At 40.5% G+C, this 28,000-nt stretch overlaps 2 protein-coding genes across 5 annotated transcripts; one reads left to right on the top strand and one right to left on the bottom strand.

Annotated features, from left to right (window-relative positions):
* Nucleotides 1-2: 2 nt before the first annotated feature.
* Nucleotides 3-27,968, bottom strand: pio (piopio). Of its 3 annotated transcripts, XM_064686555.1 has the most exons (9): nt 26,911-27,047; nt 26,134-26,417; nt 13,901-13,953; nt 13,193-13,241; nt 7,372-7,612; nt 7,240-7,306; nt 1,634-2,124; nt 1,259-1,574; nt 3-1,160 (listed from the first exon to the last, which is right to left on the bottom strand). In XM_064686555.1, the coding sequence occupies exons 3-9, from the start codon at nt 13,943-13,945 to the stop codon at nt 963-965; spliced, it is 1,407 nt and encodes a 468-aa protein (XP_064542625.1). In that variant the 5' UTR covers nt 13,946-13,953; nt 26,134-26,417; nt 26,911-27,047; the 3' UTR covers nt 3-962. The 3 variants fall into 3 exon arrangements, with proteins under 3 accessions (XP_064542625.1, XP_064542626.1, XP_064542624.1); XM_064686556.1 differs by lacking the exons at nt 26,134-26,417; nt 26,911-27,047 and adding an exon at nt 27,950-27,968; XM_064686554.1 differs by lacking the exons at nt 26,134-26,417; nt 26,911-27,047 and adding an exon at nt 14,844-15,102.
* LOC135432097 (uncharacterized) lies at nt 9,404-11,923 on the top strand. Of its 2 annotated transcripts, none has more exons than XM_064687570.1 (6): nt 9,404-9,847; nt 10,368-10,397; nt 10,456-10,520; nt 10,580-11,240; nt 11,302-11,501; nt 11,564-11,923. In XM_064687570.1, the coding sequence occupies exons 1-6, from the start codon at nt 9,467-9,469 to the stop codon at nt 11,832-11,834; spliced, it is 1,608 nt and encodes a 535-aa protein (XP_064543640.1). In that variant the 5' UTR covers nt 9,404-9,466; the 3' UTR covers nt 11,835-11,923. The 2 variants fall into 2 exon arrangements, with proteins under 2 accessions (XP_064543640.1, XP_064543639.1); XM_064687569.1 differs by having other exon boundaries at nt 10,577-11,240.
* Nucleotides 27,969-28,000: the final 32 nt, after the last annotated feature.

Genomic DNA, 28,000 nt, shown 5'->3' with positions numbered 1-28,000 from the left:
CATTTAGAGGAGCTTTCACTGTATGATGATTGTGTATTTATTTGAAATTCGCATTGCACGGCTCCAGGCGAGCATTCTTAAAAAATAAGTCCAATGCTCAAATGAAGCTGTGCAAAGGTTTAGGTTAAATACTTTATGCATTAATACAATTTATATATTATTAATAGTTATGTTTCTTTTTGCGAAGCGGTTGCGTGCTTACAGTAAATAGTAGTATTTAAATATTGTAGTGCAAATAGTTTAAACAATGACAAGAAAAAAATTGTACAGAACATTTAACTAAGAACAAAGTGTCGCAGGTTTTTTTTTTTGGAACTTAGTTATTTTTAAATATTTAAAGTACAAATACAAATATCACCTGAGCGTCGGCTGCTGCATTCGTTGTTAGTTCGAGTGTTTAAAATTAAACAGTTTAAATAGTAAGATAAATACAATATTTATATATGTAAATATATATAAAGTTTAATGACTGCACTACATAAGGCGAGAGGGGGTGTGGGGTTTTCTGATAAGAATCTTGGAGGAGGGAATCCAACCACCACCGACACGAAGGTGCCTAACAGAGTTTCGAATGCAGTGCTGCCAATGCTTATGTTCATACTGCAGATGGCAGCACTGCACAACTCTGCGACATTAGCGGGCAATTAACAATAATGGGAAATTGCCCGGTAATCTCTGCACAGGGATTTTCTTTTTGCAAAACTTAAATAATAATTTGATTAGCTTAAAAAGTTGTGACCTTATAGACTAAAAACTGCTACCCAACTTGTCACGAGACATTTGACAATTGACTACCGCAGGCGGCTGCGTGTTCATCTCTTCATCTCTTGTTTATCCTGGCCTTAAAACCGATTTGTTTTTCTTTAATATTTTTTTAAACACTTTGAGTGTTCCATTGTTTTGTTTTGGAAAAATTTGCGAAATTTTTAATTGAAGCTGTCACATTTTGCTGCTGCTGCGGCTTAACTGCTGTGCGAGAAGGCGGTGTTTGTGTAGGGACCGCTGTATATGGAGCTGCCGGAATTGGATACCGTCTTGGTGCTACGGCGCGCCATAATGCACAGGACAGCGGCCACCACGGCCAGCATGAGAATGAGACCCGCAATGGCGATGGCAATGGCAAACGTGCGCTGCGATACGCACAGAGCATCCTCCAGAGTCTGTAATTAGGATCAATTATTAAAGTACATAAATGCATACAGTTAATTGCGGATTGCCAAGGATTGGTAATCCAGCAATCCATTAATACTCAACATACCTTCTCCTTGTACACCGCATCCTCCTCGCTGTCGTTGGCATTCTCGTTCTCGTTGACATAGAGGCCGGAGAAGACCTCAATGGTGGCCGGTAAGGCTTCATCATCTTTGCCCTCGCTGGCCTGACGCTTGGGTCGCTTGCCGGTGCAGACAGGCGCTTCCTGGCAGCTGGGATCCTCCAGCGCGCACAGGCGCACATTGCACTGATAATACACGGAGGTGGTGTAGGGGAACTTGTGCGCCGGGAAGGTCACATTGGCCGCCAGGCGATCCTCTGTGTAGTTGAATTGACCCATGATCTCGTTGTCCATTGGACAGCTGCCAAAATGCGCACAAGATTAATCGAAATCCAAACTGACTGAAACCGATCCACTTACCCATCTTCGCCCACTAGCCGCTGCTCGCCCCAGCCCAGACCGTCGCGCACAATGCAGTCCGTCACGTGCAGGCCGTAGAGCTTCTGCTCATCTATGCTGATGACAATGGTCAGCGGATCGCCAATTTTCACATCGTCGGCTATCTTGTGCTCCTCGTTGTAGATCTTCATATGGCAGCCGGGCATGGGCAGTTCGTTGTTGGTCACATCGTTGTCATCTTGCACATCCACATCGTAGACGTCCTCCTCGTCCAGGTCGTCATCATTCAAACGCTGTTTGTCCAGCGAACGTCCATAGTCACGCCGGTCGTGCTCATCGCTGCGGAATGCCTGCGGCTTCTGTGCATGCTTACGCAGATATTTCTTCGGCTTGACGGCCGCATCGCGGCTCTTGTAGGCACAGCGCACATGATAGCCGCGTCCCAGATCCGTAATCAGTTTCAGATGCGGCTGCAGCACAATCGTATTGAAGAACTCAATGCCGCCATCGTCCTGCAATTGCAATGCAAAATATATTAGTTTTCTGGCGATCTGGCAACACAGAAATTGCAACATTTTAAGTTTTTTTTGTCTTTGATAAGTTTGGTTACACTTATTTGAAATTTCGCAAATAAAGCAACTGTTGTTAAAATCAAAATATTTTAGTTGTGTTAATGGATGTAGAATACCATATTGATTTTGAGTTCCATCTATAACCATATATGACCAAAAGTTCGTTAAACAGTTCTAGCACTTGGCAATTGCTGAGCATAAACAAAAGACTTGAGCAACAAACTTGCCATAGCCTAAAAACAAATCAAAGGCTGGCAGCTGCCCAAGAAGCCATATTAGCGAGTCCAACCGGAATGCAGACAGATAACTAGATGTGTGCCCACCGTACATAGTACAATGGGCCTTTGCCAGTGTCTCATTATGCATACACATTTACGCTTGGCTGGCGCTGGAAATTGCCAGCCAGAAATTTGATGTGTCTTAAACTCGGCATTGGGTTCGTCTTTAGATCACGAGCACTTCCTCATAGTTTTTATATGTTTTTCTTTTGTCTTTGTGCTTTATAGAATGGTGCTAAAGCCGCGCAGCCAAGTGTGAAGCCCTCTGTTATCTACATATCCGCAGAAATTAGCAATGTTTGCGTAATGAATTTTAATTTCAGTTCAGCTGATGTTCTCAGAAAACAGAAACCGAAATCGAATGTTGCAAGACGACGCTCAGTGTGCACATCCGCTGATTGCGTCATCTCGCCTTCATCTTGGATCTGTAGCTGCCTCAAAGTGTTCGGCTATCCGTCGCCCCTAGACCATTCAATGTGACCCACAGCTAAGTATTTACTTGGTGCTTTTTTTCACATTCTCTTCCAGCACATAACGGTGCTTGTGCTTGTGCTAATTTTGCAGTAACTAAGAAGAAGAAGAACAACAACAATACGTGTCCCATACGCACATTCTTATTAGAGATGAGTGCGTGTTGCAGCTGTCCAACATGACAAGAGCTTGAAATACAATTTGGCAAGGGATTGTACAATAATGTCAATGTCTTGTAATCAACATATTAATATAAATATAAAAATTTATAAATTTCTATTATACTCTATTCACACAGCAGAAAAGAGAATATTATATTTGTTAAACGTTCACTTGGAGGTCTGTCATCATATTTTTTTTAAAACTGACTAAATAAAACTTAGAATATATACAGATTAAGCAAAGAGCGTAGTTCTAATGTAACTGCTGTTGACATTCTTTAAAGATAAGCCAAGCAAATCTCCAACTCTATTTGACCTGTTCTAAAGCTTTTTTTACACAGAACGAATCTAGTTTAATTTATTAAAATTTATATTTCTATATTTCCCATATTATTTATTAGATTTATTAACGTTAAGTTGTTTTAATATATTTTTAACTTCAAACATGGCGTGTCGTGTTGCTTTCGGTTCGTGTCACGACACGCGCTCAACTCTAGCACGTATATCGAGCACGCCAGCGGTCAATTGCTTGCGTGGTGGATGGCAATTGTGTTGAGGCAAAGACGCATACGCGACGCGTTCGGAAGTTTTGGTAATTGGGACTGTGTACACTGATTTGGGCACGGAAATGCTTTATTTAAGTGGCAGCGTCGTCACCCAAGGGGCATGCTCAATGCTTCCCCCAAATAAAACGCGTTAAGCTCGGAGCTGTTTCCGTCTGTGGACATTGAGCTGCAGGGGCCAAGAACTTGGTCTCCCTTTGTTGTGTGTCAACGTGCAGCGCTGACAGTTATGTTTTGTGTGTGTAGCAGCTATATAAACAGATTTCCCAGCTAGCTGCAGCATCAGCAAATGAGACAATGGGCTAATAAAAGGCCGTAATAAAGTGACATTAAAGATTTCAAGCACATAACGGTAGAAGCAGACAGCTATTATGTCATTATGACACTTCTGTGCGACATTTGGAAGCAGTCTCGGAGTTCTCAAATCGGGAAGAAACAGCTGCTGCTCTTTGTAGAGACTTTTTAAATTTAGTCGGCATCTCTTGCGAGCTGAGAGATGCTCAGAAACGTCAACGCCAACGAGAGGTTACGTGTGGCTGCGTGGGCGACGTCCAGCACTGACCTTCACTCCAAGCCAACGGCAGCCAAAGCCTTTTAAAAATATCAATAACAATAAGTCAGAAAAAAACACGTTTACATGTGTTCACATTTTGGCATTTTCACGGTCAGCGTCGGCGTCGGCTTTAGCGTCGCCGTCGGCCAATGAACGCAATCGAATGGCCGCCAACGTAGCGACGCCTCGAATTTGAAGTTTAAAGATGCGCTCAGACTTTACAGAACAAATCGATTTCGAGCTGATGACCGAACAGACAGATTCAATAATTCCCAGTGATTCGAAATGCTCAGCAAAACGAAAGACTCAGGCAACAAACTTACTGCTGCTGTTCACACTGTTTGAGCATTTCGGATTCCCATTTAATTGGAAAACAATGTTTATTAATTCTTGCCCACTGTCAGTTCTGAATATTGTTTTTCGTTTGTTGCGCCGCAATTAAAATTTAATTAAAACACTTTGCGCCCTTCAGGCGGCCAACTTGCGACTGCGTTAATGTTTTGTGTCGCTGTTACTGACCCTGTACGTAATACTAAAAAAACAGAAATAAAACAATAACTGGGAGTGGCGTAAGCTTGGATGGCCGACTTACAGATACCCTATAAGCATAAGAAATTGAAATTTGGGATCTTTAGCCAAGAGGATGAGCTAGAACAGAAGAAATCTTGTCATATATAAATATACATAAAATCTTTGCTCTTAAATAGGCCACGCTAATACCACATGCACTTCAAATACAAAAAAAAACCCCCTATATACATAGAGAATATAAAAATAGAAAGAGACTTACATCGCAGTCAATTATTTCTATATGTTTTAATATTTATGTATTTATAAAATGTGCCTCGTAAGTACTAATGCTTGATGATAATGGATGAGTATAAAAATAAACTATTCATAGTTCATTTAATTGCGTTTGGCATGCACAACAACAACAGCAACAACAACAACAAGAGCAGCAGCAGCAGTAACAACAAAAACTACTGCAACAGTAATTACAACAGGGTCGTTGTGGAGCCTTAGTTTGGAGTCAATGGCGTGGCAACTTTTTGCGGCAGTTGACACGCGACTTTTTACATAAAAGTTTGCTGCCATAAATGCGCATAGGTAATTACACACACACACACATACATGCTGTATATATGCGAATGATTTTTAATTGTATGCAAATGTGCATGCGCTGAGCTCATCTTTGCTTTGGCTGACGTAAGCCCAGCATCCTGCCCTGTCCGAGGCCACGTAGATGACATCAACTGCAGCTGCAGGCAACAGCATCAAATAATAGCCTTCGAGCGTAACTTCGCTTATTGATTTTTCATTATTGTTTTTAGCTGTCAGTTTTAATCTTTGTTTAATTTTCAGAGCCGTTTATTCAACGCGTCAAGTGCTTGGGTCAACAGCAGCAGGCGGCAGGCGACAGGGAGAAAACAAAAGACTCAGGCAACAAACTTGCCTGGGTTCTGGCATGCAGTTAACAGTGCGTATAAAAAGTATTCGCACACACATACATATATATATTGCCACATAGCACAGGCAACACATAACAGCAATTAAAATTTGCAATTTTTACAAACATTTGTGTCAGGCTAATCGAGCGAAAGGAAAAAGCAACAGATTACAAAACTGTTTGCCCCAATAAACGCTGGGAATTACATTAAATACAAGAAATGTATCACAATGACGACAGCAAATGCTGTCTGTGTGTGTGTGTGTGTGTGTGTCTCTGCCATAAGTGTGTCGATGCGTGAGTTGGAGTCGCCGTTTAGCTGGCTGGGTGCTAATTGAGATTTCAAAATATATCTATATGAGCTCGATGTGGCTGTAAACGCTCGTAAATCGATGCTATGAGCCAATAAATAAGACACGCCATATAAGCCAACATCTATCCATCTATCTATCTATCGTAACTGTGCCATGTGCAAGATAAACTCCAAACTCAAATTTATTTATGATAATTTATTAGTCAGGTTTGGATTCCGATTCAGGTCATTTGAGCACGGATTGTTGGGCTCGGTGACGCGGAATACTCTAATAATTAGTTTTGAATGTCAATTGCTAATAAATTTAATTTAAATATTTGCAGTCTGTTATTAACTTGGTGATCCTCATACTAACAAGGTTATCATAAAACAAAACATAAAGCTCAGAAAATTATCAGGTTTATTTAAAATTCCATTTGCGTCAATATTTTGCAAAAGTTGTTACGTTAATCACAAGGGAGAGAGAGAGAGAGAGAGAGAGAGAGATAGAGAGAGAGACAGAGGGAGGAAGAGAGACTAGTCATATGTTGCTTGTCCTTGATATTCCTAAACGTCACAATTCTCTTAGAGAGAGAGCAAGTGTGAGAAAGAGAGAGAGAAATATTTGAATTCATGCTAACTCTTTCAATTATCTAACTCGTTAAGTATACAAAACATTAAGCTAAGAAAATTATCAGGTTTATTTTAAATTCCATTTGCGTCAAGATTTTGCAAAAGTTATTACGTTAATCACAAGAGAGAAAGAGAGACTAATCATTTGTTGCTTGTCTTGGATATTCCTAAACGTCACAAGTCTCTTAGAGAGAGAGAGAGAAATATGTGAATTCTTGTTAACTCTTTCAGTTAGCTAACTCGTTAAGTAAGACACAGCCCAGTTAGCTCAGTTGAGTGTCATATCTCCTTGCCCCGCGCCACTCCGTCAGCTAGTTAATGATGCACCTTAATAAGCCGAGACATTAATTGAATGCCAAAGAGTCACGTCAACCGCGTTCGGGTTATTTCATGTGCGTTTGCTGTCAATACAAGCGAAGTTCGCTAATCATCTTGGCATATGGATTGGTTACCTTGTAACCAATCTCGCCAGCTGGACGCCTTATAAGTGGTTAATGGTTTTCGCAAAGCTAAAACTCAATTAGCATGGCGAAAAAGGCAGAACCACTTGCCGTCAGTCACATAACATATCATAAAGCATTGAGTAAATCTTTTGTTGTGTGGGTGCTTGAGTCGATTCTAGTCCGACCAGCCCGATCTTAGCTCATCTGGACTTACCGTTTCCTTGGGCATCGTGTTGCAGCTGCGCAGCGGCAATTTGTAGCGCAGCGGTCCATTGTGATCCCTGCAAGAAATTCAACAGATTAGATTTGAAAGATATCTAAATGGTATGCCGCATTGCGCACTCACCTGTACTCGCTGAGGCATGTGGAGTTCTTGGAGAGGCCTTTCGGATAGATCATGCCACTGAACAGGCCCGTCTCGTGATTGGGTGGCGCATCTTTGATCATGATCAGCATGGAGCCGGACAGGCATTTAACCCGCACGCTCGGCTCTATTGTGGCCTGTTTGCTTGAGGGCGTGGCATCCTGCGCGGCTGCTTCCGCCTCGGCTGCTGCAATGGCAGCGTTTAGCGTGCCAGGCGCATCCTCTGCTACAAAAGAAGGGAGCGACGGGGCGGGTTCGACGTTCGATTATAAAATATTTGTGAACGTACAGTTAAAACTACAGTTAGACAATAACAATACAAAAAGCCAAGGCTCAAACGCAAGTCGAGGATGCAGTTGAGCCCAAGTCATTGGCATAAATCATCTGCGATACACGAATCTGCAAAAATAAATAAAAGTGCTCTGGACGCGAGTGTTCGACTATGAGATGCTCTGTAACCTGCGCCGGGCAGGCAAAGGAAGCATTCAGTCTAGCTTTTATATACATGACTTTTTCACAATATTGGGTTGAACGGGCTAAGGTATCCAAATCTTTATCTACGCTACATGAAAATCAATCAATCAAATATTGCTGTCTCTAGCTCATATAATTCGAAGAAATGGGTAAAGAATCTTATTTCAAACATTGAACGAATCATGTTTAAAAACCGATATGCATCGATTTTAAATCAAATTAATATTTATCGATATTATATAAAATCGATACTTTTCGATATTAGGTAAGATCGATTTTTATCTATAATAACGATATTTAACTATCTATTGAAAAGGAAAACAACTCTTTTTTCATTGAAAGAACTTTGTTCAAAAAGCGATATGCATCGATTTAAATAAAATCAATATTATTAAAATCGATACTTTTAGAAATTAGGTAAGGTCGATTTTGATCGATATTAACGATATTAGTCGACCTGTCGAAATGGAAAAACTCTTTTTGCGGCTGACATGCGAGAAAATATATCTTCTGATCGGATCATAATAGGATCTTACCCACACACAACCAATATACCCTTTCTAAGCAATTATCAATAGGTATAAAAAAGACAGCTTGCGATGGCGGCCAAGACAATGGCAAAAAAAAAGACGCCCCTGGGAGCAGCAGCTGAAGCTGTATCTGAAGCTGAAGCTGAATCAACTGCGACGGCAGCTGGCAACTGCGGAAGCAAATGCTGCGACAAACATGAAAACCTGGCCAAGTTAATGACATTGAAAAGCCATTGAAAGCGCGCAGCAGCTGGCATTAGAGAGATGCCAGTTCCTTGAACTTGCGCCACAGTCAGAACAGTCGGAACCCTAAGCTGGAGCCACAGTCTCAGCCGCAGTTGCAGTCGCAGCCACAGCTTGTGGTTTGGCATCGCAAAGTAATTGCAGTGCCCAGAATCCAAGTGAGCCACAAGTTGCAGGGTTATATATGTATATATATACATATATATACCATATGTATATGTATAACACCTCGCGTGCGATTGCCCGCTCTTTGGCAGATTCTTATACATTTTTTTTGCACTTCTTTTGTGGCCCAGACACGGCGTGTGCTCGTCTCGCACGTCCACATTGTGGACTCGGCCTGGGCTTAAATGGAGTGGGCTCTTCAGATGGCGTGTTGCTTCGGTTTAGTTCAACGAACCTTCAAGCAATTCGCATCAGTTACTTTGCTTCTATTCCTATTCTACAGCATGTGCTGCTGCTGCTGGGCAAAGTAATTGCATGCAACTCGGAGCCGGTTTTCTTGCCCCAAAGCTCAAACTCAGAGCCAAGTTGTTGTCGCTGTCGCCGTCGTTGCCTGGGCTGGCACATAAAATGTTTAATGGCTTTCTATTATGTATAATTTTGTAAAATGCACAACTGCATCATCAAATAGAGCAGCTCTCAGCGCTAAATCTAATCTAGAGATGGTTCGCTTAAAAGTTCGAATCCTTCCAGCCAGGTTCGGGTTCAACTTCAATCGTAAAATCTGCCTTAAATATATAGGAAGCTTTTTGAAAATTAACAACAGTACATTTTTCTACACATTTGATTTTTATGTTTTTTTTTACTAAAAAATTGCAAGTTTTAAAATGGAAGATTCGTTCATAATTAAAGACCTTATCGAAGATGTTAGCGATACAGAACCCTCGGACGATACGCTCCTATGCTCCGCATCGAATCCAGAGAAGACCTGTACGACAGAGACCTCTGCAACACCAAGGCTGGATATCTTATGGGATGGACAAAGCGATCTGTCTGCTGCTGAACAGCAGAAGCAAGCGTTGGATAATTCGCACAGGCTGAAGTCGGGCGCACAACTTGAAGAAAAAACTTCCGATAGCACTAGAACTTACACAGATACAAAGACGGAGGTGGGGGATGAGACTGTTAGTCAAATAAATTCCAATCCGACATCAGCACCGACTTTTGGTGATAAAGAACCGAGTGCTTCATCGGATTTAGATGAGAAGGTAGGCCTTATAAGGAAATAATCAAATCATAATTGATTGCGTTTGTAATTCGCAAATGGTTAAAGCGGAAAGCTTATGCTGGGAGTTGTAGATTGTTTAAATGAGATTATCATTTATGTATCTGAATGTTTACGATATGGAAGTAGACATCTTCGAGCTTATAATGCATATATGAGCTTGATCAATATAAAGAGATCAGGCGATATAGCCATATCGGTTTATCTGTCTTGACTTAGCATATTTACGTTTATGTAGAAGCTGTCCATATCAGATATACAGAGATACTATATCATATAGCTGCCATATGCACGATCGGGCGATAACAGAATTTTTGCATTAAAAAATACTTTATGCCCTCTAAGATTTATCCGACACGGAATTATTTATCACATGATAAAGCTACCATAAAAATAATCAGAAAAATGTAGTTGTATTATATATCTGTTATGCTCATCTTTTATATGCTTTGGGTATTTAATCTTCTTCTTAATACTTATTCTTCTCCCTTCTCAATCCTCAGCTAGTTTTGCCTCTTGCATGGTATGAAAAGGTAAGGCATGTGTTTAATTTTATAAGTCGAAAGTAAAGCCCATTTAACTTTCCTGCAGCTGGAGCTCAATGAGGACAGCAAGGAATGCTCCTCAGTCAAGAGCTATAGATCCCAGATGGAAAGGCAAGATATGTGCATATTTGTATATATATGCAACTTATCTTTTTAAACCTAAGTAGTAGACCCTTGACCCAATCTGAGGAGCAGCTGCTCATAGTGCCGCTCGACGAAACGTACAGCCTGATGGACAAGATTGACCTCAAAGCGGAAATGAACAATGGCAAGGATCAGCAGCCGGGCAGACCACATATTGGCGAAAGGCTGCTGCAGTTCTTGCAGGACGGCAGCAAATGGGACGTCAAGGTATATGTCGGGGATTGCAAGTTCTACTGCCATCTGTGCGTGCTGCAGGTGTACTCGCCGTACTTCCAGCGCTGCAAAATGGAGGAGACCTATGTGATTCGTCTGCCAACGCTTAAGGTTACGGCGCAGGCATTTCACATCATCTACAATTGGATGCTGTACGATGAGCCGCCGCAGCGGAAGCGCTTCAGCAATCGCTGCCTGCTGGAGATCTATAGCTCGGCCAAATTTTTGGACATCACCGAGCTAATCGATGCCGTGTGGAATACGCTGGACATAATTAAGAACGAGAACGAGGCATTTACACTGTTGCCGGACATGAACTATGTGGACATGGCCACCTTTGATTTCCTGTGCTTCTCCCGCATCAGTCGCTTCTTTCTGACGCTCGTCGCCTCGCTCGAGTTCTCCGAAATGGATGCCAGCTACGTCTGCCGGCTGCTCGGCAGCCACAGCGTCGGCGTCAACAGCGAGATTGAGGTGAGTTCGAGATATTGTTGATCCGGCTACTCAATGGCAGCTGATTCTGCTTCTACTGCAGATCTTCTATACGGCATTGCGCTGGCTCACCTACAAATGGCCCAAACGCCGCTCGTATGTTCCCCAGCTGATGGGCTGCGTTCGCTTTGGCTTGCTCTCGCCCGTGTTTTTGCGCTTTCTGCAGAACGAGCATGGCACACGTGTCATGGACTACATCACAAAGTGTCCGCAGGTCCAGGAGCTGATCAACAAGGCCTTCGTGTAAGCTCCAACTGTTGCCATAGCCCCAGGTTTCTATTATTTTTAGGTATTCCAACTTTTAGCTTTGCCTCAGCGGAGCTCTACTGCAAGGATCCGCAACAGACTTTGCCCTTCCAACTGCCCGAGTACGAGGTGCCGGAGCAACGTCGCTGGCTCTACGACGATAAGTGTCCCTACCATCATGATCTCAAGTGCAGCCAGCGTCAGTTCTTTACCTACGAACAGTTCCTGGCCTATTTGCAGGCGCTGCACGAAACCGGGCCCGAATATTGGCGCAATTTAATCTATATACTCGAGCCGGTAAACTGCTGTGCACGCTCCTTGCCCGACTAGACAGCCAGACAAGGAAGTGTGCCGCAATAGCCAAGTCTTTCAAGTTGGGAGTCATCGCTTTTTAATAAGACAGCTAAATGCGACATGAATTGACTTTTGTTTGCCATGTCTGTCTTTTTTTTTTTTTGGCTGAGGCACAACATATTACGCGCCCAGGTCTTTGTTTGATTTCAGTTGTTTTTGTTGCCGTCAGAGCCAGAGATACCTTCACTTTTTCTTTAGCTTCAGCTGCAGTTACGAGATTTATCAGCAGGACAAGGAGCCAGCCAAGTTCCCTCTTGAGGATTGGCACTGGCTTCCAAATGGCAATAGGCCAACGACAACTTTAGCAAGTAAAACTGAACATATCTCAATTCTAGCTGGATTTATATTTCTGTCTAAGAGTTTCTAATGGGGCGGGTAGTCTCTCGGCCTACACTTAAGCGTATTAGCGTATTTTTGGATAACTAAATTAATTGGCAATAAGCTTGTTTAAGCTTCCTCTGCAATGATCTTTACTCGCGTCACTTTTCAGTAATCTTCTACTACCAATTCGTAAGTCAATTAAAGGAAATTTGAGCCTCAAAAAAGTAGATAGTATTTACGTGTACCAAATTTGTTCAGCGTGAGCTAATGTTTGGGAACATAATTATACTCCGACTATAGATTTCAAGCTTTACATATGTTATGAGTATGCATACTCATGACATCATATACAATTTTTGGTCACGCCCACCAGGCTTTGGTATTCGGTATTGTATTCATAAAGACAGACTATTAGTCAAAAATCATTTGTTAATAATAAAAATAAGGCCTGTCTTTCAGACTAGGCTGAAAACCTGAAAATCGCTTTGTAACTCTCTCAGCTACATTTTTGAAGACGACTCTTTAATAAACTTTTTTGTTCTTTTCAAGTTGATAGAAACATTTATTTAAAATATTTCAAAAATATTGATTCAAAAATTCTTAGCTATAATCATAAAATCTTATGATATTACAATAATAATTATATGGGATTGATTTATTTTTTAAGCCAAGCTAAAGTGAATAAGTCCTCGGCTAACAATGTGGAAAGCGTTCCCCAAAACAAACTTATGTTGTTATAAATTGTCTTCGACGACTATTTATTATTTCCCAGTTGCAGTCGTGATATCTTGTAGGCATTTACCAAGTAACTTAAAGCCCAACTAAACTATCAGCTAAGATAAACTAGCTTGGGATGCGAGCCCGGATTCTGGTCGAGTGAGTGGGTCAATTGAGCAGCTCATTTGTTGGTTTCTAGCTTTTAACGCATTATTCTTTAAATTAGCAATTTGAATGGTATGTTAAATTGGAATGGGAATTGGCCTAATAATAATATAAATGATAAATGTACTTACTCTCTGGCGTTGGTATCTGTGCGCCGTGTGTCGTTAGAGCTGCGATTGTCTGCAAAGAAAGTGGATGGGAAAATGATCATTAGCAACTGGCTGGGAGAGGGCCATGGCCATAACAGTGGCCAGTTTCCATAAAGCTGTTGACATAAATCACGATCGAGCCGACATTAATGCCAGACTTATCTCAGCAAGTCTGCAGGCGAGCTAAGCTCCTTTAATTAAAATGGAAATGCTAAGAAATGCGCCAAGATTTTCGTTGCAGTTCGTGCTGGGTTAGAGGGAGAGAGACATGTTTATATGGGCAACATTCTCACGATTCTAAAGGCAGCCGAAAAATACAAAAAAAAAAAAAAAAAAACTTTCGCCAGCAGCAGCTCGCGCCAGGTTAGAGTTGAAACTCAAGCTGGGACCCGTCGCGAGACGGAGGCTTAGAATCTAGGCATAGAGCTGGCAGCTGGAGCTGTGCTACTTTTGGCAACTTGGCACAACACGGCATCGATTTTAGCATACGGGCCGGCAGCAGGAGCACGGAGAAATTCAGGTTAATCGCCAGGCCATGCAATTGTCATTCACAGCCCAGGCTCGAGCTGGAGCTGGAGCTGGAGCTGGAGCTGTGGCCACTGATTGATGTGTGCTTAGCCAATTTTTCATTTCACAGCGCCTCGCAATGAGGCCAAGCTAAAAAAATATCATATTTTCTATAATACTTACGATTAAGTGCAGCGCGGTGCACAGAATTCGAGTGCTTGACTTCATTGTGGCAGCTGCAAAGAGACAATACAAAGAGAGAAAGAGATGATTAGAGAAATGATAAAAAAAACTGAGCAAAGTTTTGGGATTAATTAGAGAAACAAGCAACATGGCAACAAACCGGTTGTCAGATTGCGATAGCTATAGAAATCGGATTATATTATGCTAAAAATCATATGAGCCAAAATAAAATTAATGAATTTTTGATTAGCTGTACGTGTATGTGTGTGTGCGTGTGTGTGTTTGTTTTCGCCCAAGCTGAAAGCCAAGCTGCGCCCGAGGCGAAACTTTCAAGCCGGCACAGCCCTGGCAATTGGGTCAGCCAAGCGAACCTGACTGGCGGCTGCCTCGTGTTGCGTGCCACCCGAAAATGGGTTAAAATCAGCATATAAGCCCGAAACATCCAAGACATAACGGTAAAGGCAGGGCCTAAACTGGCAAAAATCCTCGAATACAAGCCAAAGAGCTTCCGTCAACAGCTGCCACTCGTCGCATGCAACACATGACAACAACAACAACAATGACAATGAAAACAACACCAAAGCGGGCATTAAACAGATATCAATAACCAAATGGAGCACATGATAAGCACTTTTTTCTCCAGTTACCAGCTTCCTGCATAATACGCTGTGTGCTGTGTGAGAACATTGTTGTTGGCCAAGTCATGGCCAGGAAGAGGCCCCAGCCTCCGAGTTGTTGGTACAGCAATCCGGCCCGATCATTATCGCGCTTGGCCCGTTGCGACCTAATACCAAAAACAACTTGCCGCGGCTTACATAGATGGCCGGGCGCATGATAAAAGACGCCAATGATTTCTGCTTGTTGTTTACTCTCTCACCGATGATGTCACAAGACGGACGGACGGGCGGAGGGACGGACAGAGGGACGGGGGACGCACACTCACCTATTGATTGCCAGTTGCAGCAGTTGTTGCAGCTGCCTATTATCCAAGTGCTATAATCTCTATGGGATTTTGGTTATTATTAAACTGTTTGTTTGCCAGGCAATTGGGTCATGTCTTGACAAATGGCCAACATCATGTGGCGTCAATAATTCCAATCAAATATTTGTCAATGCCAGGCCCACACAGTCTATCGAGCAGGAGAGAGAGAGAGATTCAGATCGCAGCTCCAACCGCGTGGCTTCAGTCGCAGCTCGCAACTGACAGCCGCCCAATGCAAATTGCCAGCTAACACCAACAACAATAGCAACAACAACTACAATGAAAGCAGCAAACAGACAATGCAATAAATTAGCTAAAATTAGACGCATGACGTAAGCCCGTTTAGCGGCATAGCGCAAAAATGTCACTAACTCGGCTCTAATAAAAAAAAAAAAAATACAGCTGCTCAAAGCTGAAAGCGCAGCTCATGCACGTAAAACACCATTCGAATAATAATAAAATATATTCATGACAAATATCGAATACCCTAACAGACGAACTAACTAAACTAAAGAGTGAGAAAATGAAAGTAGGCGCAGTCTAATCAGCAGTATCCGACTAGGAGATACCCTTGTGCCAATCACAAGTTGCCTTTAGAAATATTTTAGCTTCCTTCTGAACAAAAACACACTAATACAAACGAACACATGCATGACAGCCTTACGTCCTGGCAAGGAACCTGCTAAGGAGGCAAAGAAGAAGGAGGCTTAAAAAGACCTATCCTATATAGACGTGGCCAAACGATGCCTTAAGTGAAGCAAAATAAACATGTACATAAACCTGCTACACAGTGTAAATATTTAAGCTAAAAACAAAGCTTCCCGATCCTCACGCTGATAAAAGTTGCTAAGCTGCAGTGAGAGCATGTCAGCTGTAATTAAAAGAATTTTAATCCCAAAAAAAAAGCGCTGCAGCTGTGCCTCTCTTTCCTTCCATCCTCCCCATGCTTGCGAAGAACAGTCTCATTTAACTTCGTTGTTTATAGGCCAATCGTTCTGAAACTTTTAGGGCTTAAATATGGCATACAAAAGTGTGCATAAGCCAAAGTGCGAATATTTACATTACAAAATTAAATTTTTTTTAATTATCTCTCTTAGTTAATCTCTTTTTATTATTTCTTATACATGTATTCTATACTAGAACCTATAAAGCATATACATATTTAAGTGTCTTGCTCTTATAATCTTCGAGCTATGATTTAAAAGCCTTGTCTCAAATCGACATTTAATGATATTATGCAAATGAGAGAAGATGTCGAAAAAACATGACGCAGATGCTTTTTTCTGTTCATCTGTTTTAGTTAAGCAATTTATCCGGATAACGTTTAGTTCATATTCGAGTTTCATTTCAAGTCTCTTCACATATATAATTTTCGAAAAAATGTGTCCCTACATTTTACGTAGCCTGACACAATTGTAATACCCTCTGCGAGCGTATAGAGCTAACAATAAAACTTTGAATAAAAATTGTTGCGCATTGCGCTCAACGGAAATTATGAATAATGAACTCTGATTGGCATCTGCTCTCGTTACCCAGTTTGGAGAGCTTGCAAAAAAGAAAAAAAAACAAAAAACCTTTGCAAAAACCCAATGAAATGGGAGCCAGTGACCTTCAAACTGTGATCAGCTCGCCGAAAAGCAGGAAACGACACAGAAACAAGGTAAATCGTGGCCTTATCAACTGGAAATTAGTTATAAGAAGAGTTGCTAGTTAATTGGTCATTAGTTAATAGATTTGCATAATATTTATGCGGCTTGTTATGTGTTATATGAAATGCGTTTAAGTCCGGCCGTAAAGTCTATGCTTAAACCTTTTGAGAATTAGAACCAAAAGATTTGAGCATTGAAATTCTAACAAAACAGTTTGTTGTTATAATAAATAAACTTTTAATATGCTTATATTGTTGTGTGTGAAATACTTTAAAGTCTAGCCGTCTGTGCTTAAACCTTTTGAGAATTAGAACTAATAGACTTGAACATCGAAATTCATTTTATAAGTCTCTTGTGTGTGATATTTACAGAAAAGTCACCAGTTAACAAATTTTGCGTTTAATAAATACTCTCCATAAACATTGTGAATCAATGAAGCTATATAATGTTATGATTATATGCCCAAGTACATATATGGTTAAATTTATGCATGTGTCTTGTTTTAGCATTGAGTATTCATCATGAAGTCATTCAATTGATCATCATCAGCGTCATCATCGGCAGCGTGCGTTCAGCTGTAACGGATATTTTTATGTGGCTGCCAAGTGTCGAATTCGTTTGACACACATTCCGTAACAGCAACGACAACAACAACAACAAAACCTTTAAGCCAAACAAATACGAAAAATAGAGAAAAAAAGCCGACAAATGGGCCGTGCAACTGAATAAATTAAGCGAGTTGCGCGTGCACGAGGCAGCACAGCGAAAATAAGAAGAAGAAAAACAAACTCTAAAAAAAAAAACAAAACAAAAACGAAAAACAAACATATTTGTTTAAACAATTGCATTTTCATTTACGAGTGCGTAGCCAACTGAACGTAATGTGGCGACTAAATGACCTCGCGTGTTGCCATTACCAAAGCACACATCATTTATTTCGAAAAGCCGCGCCGCATAAACATATGCAAAATGCCTTTTTTTTATACCCTGAATCCGTTAAAATTGTTTTGAAAAGGTTTAATGATATTGTGCAAATTTATGTAATAGGCAGGAAGTATTTTCGAGTACATAAATTCTCGCGCAGGACGAGAATCCTGCAAAATCTAGCAAATTAAAATTTTAAATATATGTATATATTCTCTTATATCATACACATAATGGGATTATAGTTCTATAATTACAATTCTCTTCTGTCAAACACAGAACGGTATTATAATTATTTTTCGATATGTCCTCCCATTCGCATTATATTGGTCAATATCGATCTAGAGACATGGTAAGAGCTGAAAATATTTAAATATATCTTTCATTAAGATTCCCCTCGTGGGTAGGTCGCAGGGGTGTAGCCTTTTGGAGGCGCCTCTCTGTGATAGGGGTTGCCTGTACCCTGGCAACCGCGCTCGGATCAGAGAGCAGCTTGTCGACAACTTCAGCAGGAAGAAGTTGCACTGATCTCCGACCTGTGTTTGGCGGAGATCGCATTCGATCTCTTGGATTTACTAAATATATTTAAGTTTTCGTATTGTATACGCGTTAAGAAGATTTCATATTTGGGATAACTCCCCGGTTCCCACGAAAATGGATCTAATATAACTGTGATTTGCAGCTAAAGCCTTGTGCGAAGGGATTTGCACTCATTCGGACGTCAAATTGATGCCTCTTAAAAGTTCCAAAGAATAGATAGTTAACATCAAAGTTATTCAAGAATTTCTTCGCCATAGTGTCCATATTAAGTGCTTGTATATACATCTAAAGAAGGAGAAGCTCGAATGCTGGCAAGGGCAGGGCATCACCAAGTCGTGTACTTCCCTGTAAAGCACCCTAGCTTATAATTTAACATATTTTACTTTATTCAATTGTTGTTTTTTAGTTTTTTTCAAGCATGTATAATGTTAACAGCTTTCTGCTCGAGCGATATTGAAAGGAAACAAGCTGTAAAATGTGTTGGCAAAGCGCGTAACTGTGCGTAAAATGCGTTTAATTTACAAAAAAAAATTTCATGTGCTAATTGAGCAGCAAATGGGCATAGTTTTTTTTTTTTGGGTCAAGCAGGAATGCTAGATGATGCTGGAAGATTGTTCCACACAGCGAATGGTAATCAAAGTGTAATCTAGTTTGCGGCATCTGCACCACTTCATTGGGCAAATTATGCTGTTCCACATAAAAAGAAGCACATCAATCAAAGACGAAAGACTTAAGACGCAAACTTGCGCACCGCAAATGACTGAAGACACAAACCTGGGTGCGCTCGCGATTAAATCGGGGGCGAAGCGGGGCGCCGACTTGATTAGAACGAGCGTCGCTTACAATTAGAATATCACACGCTTAAAATCAGAAAACACGGCCATGCAAATTGCCAAAGGCAATACAAAAAGTGTGTTAAGCACACACACACACACACACTCGCACGCACACACCTAACCACAATGCGCGCCAGTTTGACCTATTTGAAATGGGCAACAGACAGTGAAAAAAAATAAATAAATAAAAAATAAAACGAACACAGGCAAGACCAAGATTCTAACAGCTAACAACTTTCGGTTGTGGTTAGGCCAAGTGCCATAAAAACTGAGAAATCTTCCCCTTTCTCTCCCCCTCCCTCTCTCTCTCTCTCTCTCTCTCTCGGGTTGCGATCAATCTAACGCATAGCGCTGCGTATAGCTAATTTCGCTGCAATTTCGATAGAAAGTAAAGTTGGCTTTATAGGGTTTCCATCTCGATAAGCCACCAGCTGGCATCGTAGCTGCATTTTGTGACTGCTGCTGCGTTTTGGCCCGCATTGTGTTCTTAATTATGGTAATTAACGAGGCAGAGGGTCAATACGAGCCACTGGAAAGCGCATAATATATTTCTTTATATCTAGTTTTTGTAGCTTCACAATGTGTTTGTTTCTTCGTATTTTCTTTTTGGGGTCAGGCACGGCTTTAATTTGCCTCGACTTCGACTTCGACTTCGACTTTGTCTTAGCTTTTACTTTTACTTTGCCGAGAACTCGCCCGAGTGCTAATCAAAAGCGCTAAAGACATGATCAAAAACTCAATTGAATTGACTTTCACCTGCTTGGCTATGCAAATAAGTACATTCATTTGGGGCTGGCCATCAAAATTAGAATTTTAAATCTGAGTAGAATATACATGCATATATCTAATAGCTGCAGTTTCGAATGCCAGGTAGCTGCCAAAGTAACGTTGAGTGGGCTATTAAGTGTCATTTGGCTGCCAGCTTAAGTTAACAAGCTTTGAGATGGGGATGTGCTGGGGCTTGGCCAGATCAAAGTAAGCGCAGTCAACGAAACGGAACGAACGTTGTTGTTTTTCTTTTTTTATGGCTTGACGATTGCGTCAAGGTCATTGCAATTGCCCAGCGTCGTCGCAAATGCGCCAACAATGCCTCCAAATTGCTATTGGCGGGGCGACAACAGTTGGCCATCAATTTCCATTGTTTAAATGTACTTTGGCCATTTTCCCAGCTGCATTAACTTTTATTATGTGCCCGCAATTTACAATTAACAATTAAGACAAAGTGCACAGTTAATGTTTCAGCTTAAATCGAATGACTTAGGCCACAAACTTCTGTTGCGCTTTTGTCCAATTGCAACATGGCCAAAAAGTTATGTGTGTTCGATTTTGGCCAGAGCTAGTTTAGCCATATTTTGGCAGCAGAGCAGAGCTACACAAATGGAAAGGCGCTGCTCTTAAAGTTGTCCTTGTGCAATGCCTTTACATTTAGGCAAGAAAGGGTATATTGAGACGGGGTTGCAAAAGATGTGATATACATTTTACTAACTGAACGAATGTTATTGACGAGGGTACGAACTAAGATGCGGCACAGTTTTTTAAACACTAAATGAACTATTTTATTATATGCGCATATACTTTTTTTAATAATAAATAACTTTCACTCCCCTCTGAGATATTTTCAAAAGCAAGAGGAAGTTGATAACGATTTTTATCAATTTCGTGGAAATGGGTTGAGTAATCAATGTATCGTAATATAATCGATCCTTTCGTGTATTAAGAGGATCTATGTTTTAAATTTCAAGTCTATAGCTCTTATGGTCTCAGAGATCGACGCGTACTTACTGACAGACATGGATAAATCCAATGGACTCGGCCTGTTGATGACGCTCACGAATATATATATACTATATGGGGTCGGGACAACCTTCCTCTATCTGTTGCATTTGGTAAAAAACATAACCTCTTTATAGATTTATCAGTTGGGCGCAGATCTGGCTTTAGATGCTGATATTAGCAATTTTATTGTAATTTCTAGCCTCTTCTATAATTTTAACACTATTTCTCCGAATAAACAATAAGCTAGCATTGCAGGGCATTTGCTAGTCGTATACCCGGGCCGCATTCTGGCTGCTTGCACTTAGCGCTTAGCCCACAGCAAATGTGCGTCAATATTTGGACTTGGTTTGCGTGCTGTCAGCTCTGTCGTCAGCCGGGTCCGTCAGCCGCAGTTGCAAAAGTCCGCCCGCATTTGGCTTAGTGCGTTAAATTGGAGCGTTCACAAGTTGCCACATCTTTGGGGCTGTGGCTGTGGCTGCGGCTGTGCGACCAACTTGAGAAGCAACAAAGTCCAAAACAAAACAAACAAAAATACATAAGCCAAATGCGCAGCGTCTTTTATTTTTCAATTTTCTTCTTTTGTTTTTATTGCTCGCCACGCAGTTACGTAAAATTTGTACAAATTGTTTTCGCTGTTGATTTGTCAAGATCTCCAATTAAGCTGTGACAGCAGCTCCGCCAAATGCTCAAAATATATTCCAATGTTTTTTTTGAGCACCCACAAGACGCACCCAGAGGCAGTTTTTTTTCTTTCGCACAGCTATTTTTGACGCCTAATTTATATTTTCTTTTCCAGCTTTATGTTAGCCAAAAAAAAAAAAAAAACACGCAGCTGAAATTCGCAATGAACGTGACTTGAGCTCAGCTTGAATAGCCGTAGGACTTGAATATGTTTCGATTTTTATCAGACAACAACTACAGCATTTTCAGCTGCCAGACATTTACTTTGCGCTGGCCGTTGCCAATTTTTTGTTTTTTTTTCTTCTGTTTTTAGCTTTGCCCTGGCGCCCATTGTCTGTGTGCTGCCTACCTGGGGCCGGCGCAAAACAAGTTTTGCCAAACGCTCAACAGTTCCGTTTCAGTTTTTTTTTCATTTTAGCAACTGGCCTGTGCCTAGAAGTACTTTAAGTGGAGACCTCCAGCGGCATTGGCTACCGCGGATCTATTTTTATTGTTAATTGGGAATTTGAAACTCAAAGAGAAGTCATTAAACTGAAATTATGAAACACGTTTACGTCGCGAAAGTAATTTATGAAACATCATTAATGCGTTCTTTGTAGCATTAATAACTAGTAGAGACAGCCTTTTATGGGCGGCAGTAACTAAAAATATATTTGCTTGTAGAACTCAATGAAGATTGTTAAACTAAAAATATAAAGAACGAAATCTTAAAGAAATAAAGTAACTTGCAGCCCATACTTTATAAGTATCAACAAACTTTTCAGCGTGCTTCAAATGAAGAAAAAAGATATTTAGAGAAAATTCTGTTCAGAGGAAATATATTTTACTTGATTTTAATATACATACACATCGTATCTATCATATAAATCTTTATATATACAGTCATGTTGAAAAGTTTTCTACATTATGGAATAGATAGTTTATTAATTTCAATAACAGGTAGCAAATGTTCTATGGCTTAAGTTCGATTTTACTATTTATAATGTTTAACAATCGATATTTATCGATATTAGAAATAAGCCCGAATTGTAGAGTAAGCTTGATTAGCGTATAATATATCTATATATCTATATCATTCTGCAAATAATAGATAAAGTTTTTCAACGGTTTGATGAGGAACTAGAGCTGGAATTATAGCTTAAGTAATACAAGCTGTTGCCTACCTAGCTATTGAGCCCATTTATTATAGGGTATATAAAAAGAACACGAAAAATTTGTGCAAATTCAAGCGACCTGGTTCAAAAGTCATGAGTACATGCACCAGTTTTTTTGTTTTTTTTTTTTGTCAGCCAGTTGGACACACCTACGCCCCACTTGGTTTGTATTTGAAAGTGTTTCTGTGAACGATTGTACAATTGCGAGCAACATTGCCCAGACCCAGACTAACCCACGCAGCGGTTGTTTGTATTATTTTGATTTTTTTTTAAGGTAAAAGCCTGCATTTAAGTTGGCTTTTGGACTTGGACACGTTGTAGCCGTGGCTGCACCGAATCTAGCCAGACTACTTTTCATTTAAAACAAACAGACAACAACTGATTGTTCGACTGGAGTTTAATCCAGCTCGGCGGCTGACTCACATGCGCCAAAGCAAATTGTTGGGCACGCCTTTCAGCAAAATGAACAAAAAAAAACCCAAAGCTGCAGAAATACAGATTTGCATAATTAGAGAGTGAGCGAGGGAGAAGAGGAAGCGAGGTAGAGATAGAGAGAGAGAGAGACAGCATGCTTATGAGTAATGCGTGGCAGATAGCGAGAGAGCACTGTTAAGTTTGTTGCCTAAGTCTTTCGTTTTGAAAGCCGTTAGCCGCTTGTTACCTCAACTGTAAATCAATATTGTTGCCAAAAAAAACAACGTGTATAGGGAAGCCAAAAATGGATTTTAACATTGTAAGTTCTTCGCGCAGGTTGAACGAACCTTTTTTTCTTCGCTTCGTTTTGAGCTTTCTTTGCGTGTTCTTTTAAGCTGGCAACATATGGCAAAGCGATTAAAAATCAATTATTAAGTTCGTGAACTCAACAAACTGGCAATCAAATGGGTTTTCTTATTGCTAAGAGTAGTGCGTCATAAAAATATTTAAAGCTCACCAATCAATATGTAAATAATAGTTGGCCCGTTTTCAAAGATGCTGCCGCAAATGTTGTAACCGCAATTCACTTTTCAAGTGCTTTGCAATGAGGCAATATGCCAAAAAAAAACCAAAATTTATAAATTAAAAGCAGAGCACAACAACAACGAAATAATAAACAACAAAAAATGATTTTTTCGACGCATTTTTGTGGGGCCGCGCGTTTGTCTCAAGGTCAGTCGAGCTGCTTGGTGTGTTTGTTATATAAACAAGTTAAGTTCATTATGGACAAGAAGTGCCGCATAAATTGTGTACGTGTGTGTATATATATAACTACATATATATAAGAAAACTGGTCTTGCTACTTGCTTTGTTGCCTTTTATAATTATTGAAATTTGATTTTTTTGACTTGTGCGTTGGCGTCTGCCAACAGTTGCCCACATGTTGGTAGAATCTATAGATTCTGAGATTCTATTAGCTCGGTTGAGAGGCCAACGCCGACGATTGCCCGCAATTATTCACAACAAAAGGTGTTGCAGTCAACACACATTATACGAAAATATTTTGATAGTTAACAACCACAAATTAACCAATTAATAGGCCATGCATCAAGCGGCTGGCAGGGTTCAGGAAAAATGACCGAAAAAACATTTTCATTCAATTCTCCAATGTTGATGATGCAAGTCGTTCATCTCTCGTCCTCTCCCTCTCTCTCTCGCTCTTTCGCTCAGCTGTCAATCAATCAAATTTTCTAATTGCTTCTTTAGACGCCAACACAACAACAGCATCAGCAGCAACAACAACAACAATAACAATAAAGCAAACGAAACGCAGAGTCATAATAATGGTTAAGGCCTTCCCGTAGAAGTGCTAAAAGTTTAGACAAGCTTTTTTCTCGGTGTACTCGCAGCCAATAGTTAGCAAGAGCCGCAGCCTATGCTGGTCTCGGGCTATGATTAATGTTATTCAAGAGTTTCTTTCGAAATGTTTGCCAGCCAATTAGCAATAGATTCTAGTACTTAAAAATCATGTGGGCTGTTTATGAGTAAATGGAAATGCGTTGAAAATTGCTTTTCTCTTACGGAAAAGGCCTCACTTCTTAGAGTGGCAATAACTGCACTTTTTTTTAGTGTTTATCGTATTGAATCAAAAATAGCATACATTTGTATTACAACAATAACTTGGCTTGCTGAAGAACTTGCTGTTTCGTTTTCATCAGAACTAGTTGGGAATTACAACGTAAAAGGCAGATGTATACATAAAGCAATTGCCTGGCATTTCGATGCCCATAAATATTGCTAGAAAACTAAAGTAAACTAAAACCCTGACAGTTAGAAATAAACGACGGCTTGATACTCTATTGGTAGTGTAATAAAAGGTATATAAACAGACGAGGAAAAGCCATGTTAATACTTGAGAAGATTTCAGAATGGAAACGTACTGGTAACTAGAGCTTTAGTTGATTTTTATACCCTTGCAGAGGGTATTATAATTGTGTCGTGAAATGGGTAACGCATAGAAGGAGACATCTCCGACCCCATAAAGTATATATATTCATGATCAGTATCAACAGCCGAGTCAATATAGCCGTCTATCCGTCTGTCTGTTTCTATGCGTACTAGTTTATATTGAGTCTGTGATTCAAGCTTAAGAGCTTAAGGGAAAAGTTAACTTTTAAGCTAAGATGTATGCGTTTGCTTGACAAAAATCTACAAATCTCTAGCTATAACAAATCTAGTTTTAATACTCCACTTAACTTGGACAACAGCGTATTAAAAGACTATAATAAAGTTGTGCAAGCGACTGGAAGAGGCAGATTATGTGTGTCGGTCCATTTGCCGGAGCCTGTCAAACTCGTCGACGACATTAAAAGCGGGAAACAACAACAAAAATATTAAGAGAACTGCAGACGGGAGTACAGTATCTTTTAGTCGAGCACTCTAGCCGAAAGTATTCTTTCTTTTAATACCTAAACGTTCTGTGCAGCTATTTATATATTTCTCAGTGCTGAGAACGTTTGCTGGGTTTGAATTTTCACAGTTTTCCGCTGATTACAATTAAACATGCCGGACATGCAGCCGAGCGGCAGAAAGCAACAAAAGCGGATGTCCGTGACGTGGCTATTACAATGTCCATAATAATATATGGAGAGGGGCATATGCTACGCATTGTGGCATGCCGCGTCATGCAAGCTAATAAGTGGCAGCAAAATTGTCGCATCTCCATGTTTGTCCGATGATGTAACTGTGCGGCAAGAGCTGAGCGAACTTGGGAGCAGCATGTGTCAGCCGATTTGGGACGGGTCTAACCTTGAGGAACAGGTTCAATGCGCACAGATCGAACGGACTTGAAGACAGTTGCGACAGGAAAAACGCAGCTAAAAGCTGGCTGACCAAAAAAAAAAAACAAAAAAAAAGCCGTCCATTACATTGAATTTTGCGCACAAAACATTTGCGCATGGCCTGAAACATTTTCTTCATATACGAATTTGTGCGCAAGCGAACCTTAAGTCAGAGCCCGAACGAACCGAACCGGTTTCAAAGATGAGGACCGCCTCAGTAGACGGCGATTTATGAAGTCATCTTTTGTGGCTTAGCTTGCAATTTTGCAAACGGCAAAACATCAAAAAGAAATATAAGAAAAAAATAAAACACCCAGCGCCATATTGAATACGTCGCGATCTGCTCCGAGCTGGACAATATGTGCATAATTAAACTCTAGCGGTTCACATTTGCCAAAAAAAAAGAAATAAACTCCAAAAAGAAACTCCAAACTTACCTTATACCAACGGTCTCGTCCCGTTTTAGTTGCTTTGCGTAATCCAATTAGTTATGTGGCCTTTGTTTTACACGTGTATATATTTATTTGTGATCAACTTTTTGTTTGCCAAAATATGTGGAAATATATTTGTACAATTTTTACAATTTATCATGCTTTGTGTGTGTGCCCATTAATTTGTTTCTTTCACAGGCGCATAATTTGTTAGGTTTTCTTTGGCTGGCCAAATTTGCATTAATTCAATTTGCTTAACTTCCTCTTTCCACTCGATTTACATATGCAGGCTGTAGAAAATAAAACAACAATTACGATGGGGACTGGCTAAAATAAAGCTGCAAAAACTTGCAAGAGCGAAGAGCGGCTTTAAGAGCCAAAAGCCCAGGTTAAGAGCGAAAGATATAGTTGTGTATATAAGTGCTAGCAACAAGCGAAAAACAAAAGACTTAGGCAACAAACTTGCGGTCAATTTACACAAATTTCGTTTGTTTTTTGTTATTGTTGTCAAGATTTCGTGATGAAGTCGGAATTAACTGTTAGTTAAGCCACCCGCTGTGCCTTATAACAACAGCAACAACAACAACAACAACAACAAGTTGATCGCCCGCCAAGGGCAGCAACAATCGACAACGACAAAAATTCAAACGAAAATTTTCTTTGACTTTGGCAGCGTCACAAATGCGTTTGCACGTTCGCAGTTAAAAAAAAAGCCAGCCCAATTTAGAACCATTTCATGCCTCAAGATTAAGGCGATTCACACTCTAACTGCTAAACACGTACATGCTCGTTTCTCATCTGCGATTCGACGGCTCGGAACTCGAATCAAAGGCAAAACGCGGGAGAGCGCGCGCGACGTACGGACCGCGCTTCTTATTTGCTGTGGATGTGTCTCGCACACCGACCTGGCCAAGACTGAACTGAACAGACGCTTGGCTCTAAAGTCAAGACGGCCAGTCAACACCGACAACAACAACAACAACAATATCTAGGCAGCAACCGGTCTGGCCAAGTTTTCGGAGTCGCAGTCGGAGTAATTGGCAAGCCAAGCCCGCTCTTATTTGGCGCCGCGCTCTTCTTGGCGCGTCTGTCACTTGTTGTGTGTGTGTGTGCGTTGTTGCCTGGTGTTGGCAGTTTTTCAGCAACAACAACAACTACTACAACAATAATAGAAGCAACAACTGGCCCACACACCGGTTGCACTTGGGCCCTGTGCCACGCTCGGCTGACGCTCTTCTTATGCCCTAGCCAAAGGGTATTTTAATATCGTCACGAAATCCGAGACACATCAAAGTGGATACATCCGAGGTAAAAGAGTATTTAAATACTTTATATATATATACTTTATATACATACATATTTTAATATTGTCACGATATGTGCTATCCATCAAAATGAACAAATCCGAAGCAATAAAGTATATATATAAATTCTCGTTCAGTAATAGAAGTTGCATCGATATAGTCAAGTCGATTTCTCTATCTGTGTCTAGACAGATCAGCTCAGATCAGATCATCTTAGTTTAAAGTCTATTTTGATAGATCGTTGCAAAGTATCGTATATATATACTAAAAGTAGAGTTGAGCTGATCTGTCGAAAATTAAGTTCGTGTATGTACTTTTATAAAGACATCCTAACTACATCCTATGAAAAAGAATCTTGTCAACATCGGAATACTATATCACAAAGCTGCCATCGAAAAAATGGTTTAAAAACGGATTTTTCGTATAAAGCAGAAGCACATTTAAATCGAACTGCTATATCCGTGCAAGTGTATTTAATAGTCGGCCTGCCGCAGTTAGGTGTCATTTCTAGTTCTCACCTGAGATTGTTTCTCTTTCTAATGAGCGCGCGCCTGCCGCGTAATTAGAGA

The sequence above is a fragment of the Drosophila montana genome, unplaced genomic scaffold (assembly GCF_035044405.1).
Source record: "Drosophila montana isolate Dmon_TW-CO22-7 unplaced genomic scaffold, ASM3504440v1 contig_3200_1, whole genome shotgun sequence".
NCBI lineage: Eukaryota > Metazoa > Arthropoda > Insecta > Diptera > Drosophilidae > Drosophila > Drosophila montana.
The sequence above is the reverse complement of the archived record's forward strand: the minus strand, read 5'-3'. Positions and strand labels throughout refer to the sequence as shown.

What these genes read in the sequence shown, in the direction of transcription:
- pio (XM_064686556.1), bottom strand. Translation starts at nt 13,945, where the DNA reads ATGAAGTCAAGCACTCGAATTCTGTGCACCGCGCTGCACTTAATC. An exon ending in ACATGCCTCAGCGAGTACAG is followed by an intron (nt 7,307 to 7,371) that starts GTGAGTGCGCAA and finishes AATTTCTTGCAG; the next exon opens with GGATCACAATGGACCGCTGC. An exon ending in CGGCTAGTGGGCGAAGATGG is followed by an intron (nt 1,575 to 1,633) that starts GTAAGTGGATCG and finishes GCATTTTGGCAG; the next exon opens with CTGTCCAATGGACAACGAGA.
- LOC135432097 (XM_064687569.1), top strand. Translation starts at nt 9,467, where the DNA reads ATGGAAGATTCGTTCATAATTAAAGACCTTATCGAAGATGTTAGCGAT. An exon ending in GCGTCAACAGCGAGATTGAG is followed by an intron (nt 11,241 to 11,301) that starts GTGAGTTCGAGA and finishes CTTCTACTGCAG; the next exon opens with ATCTTCTATACGGCATTGCG. An exon ending in CTGATCAACAAGGCCTTCGT is followed by an intron (nt 11,502 to 11,563) that starts GTAAGCTCCAAC and finishes TCCAACTTTTAG; the next exon opens with CTTTGCCTCAGCGGAGCTCT.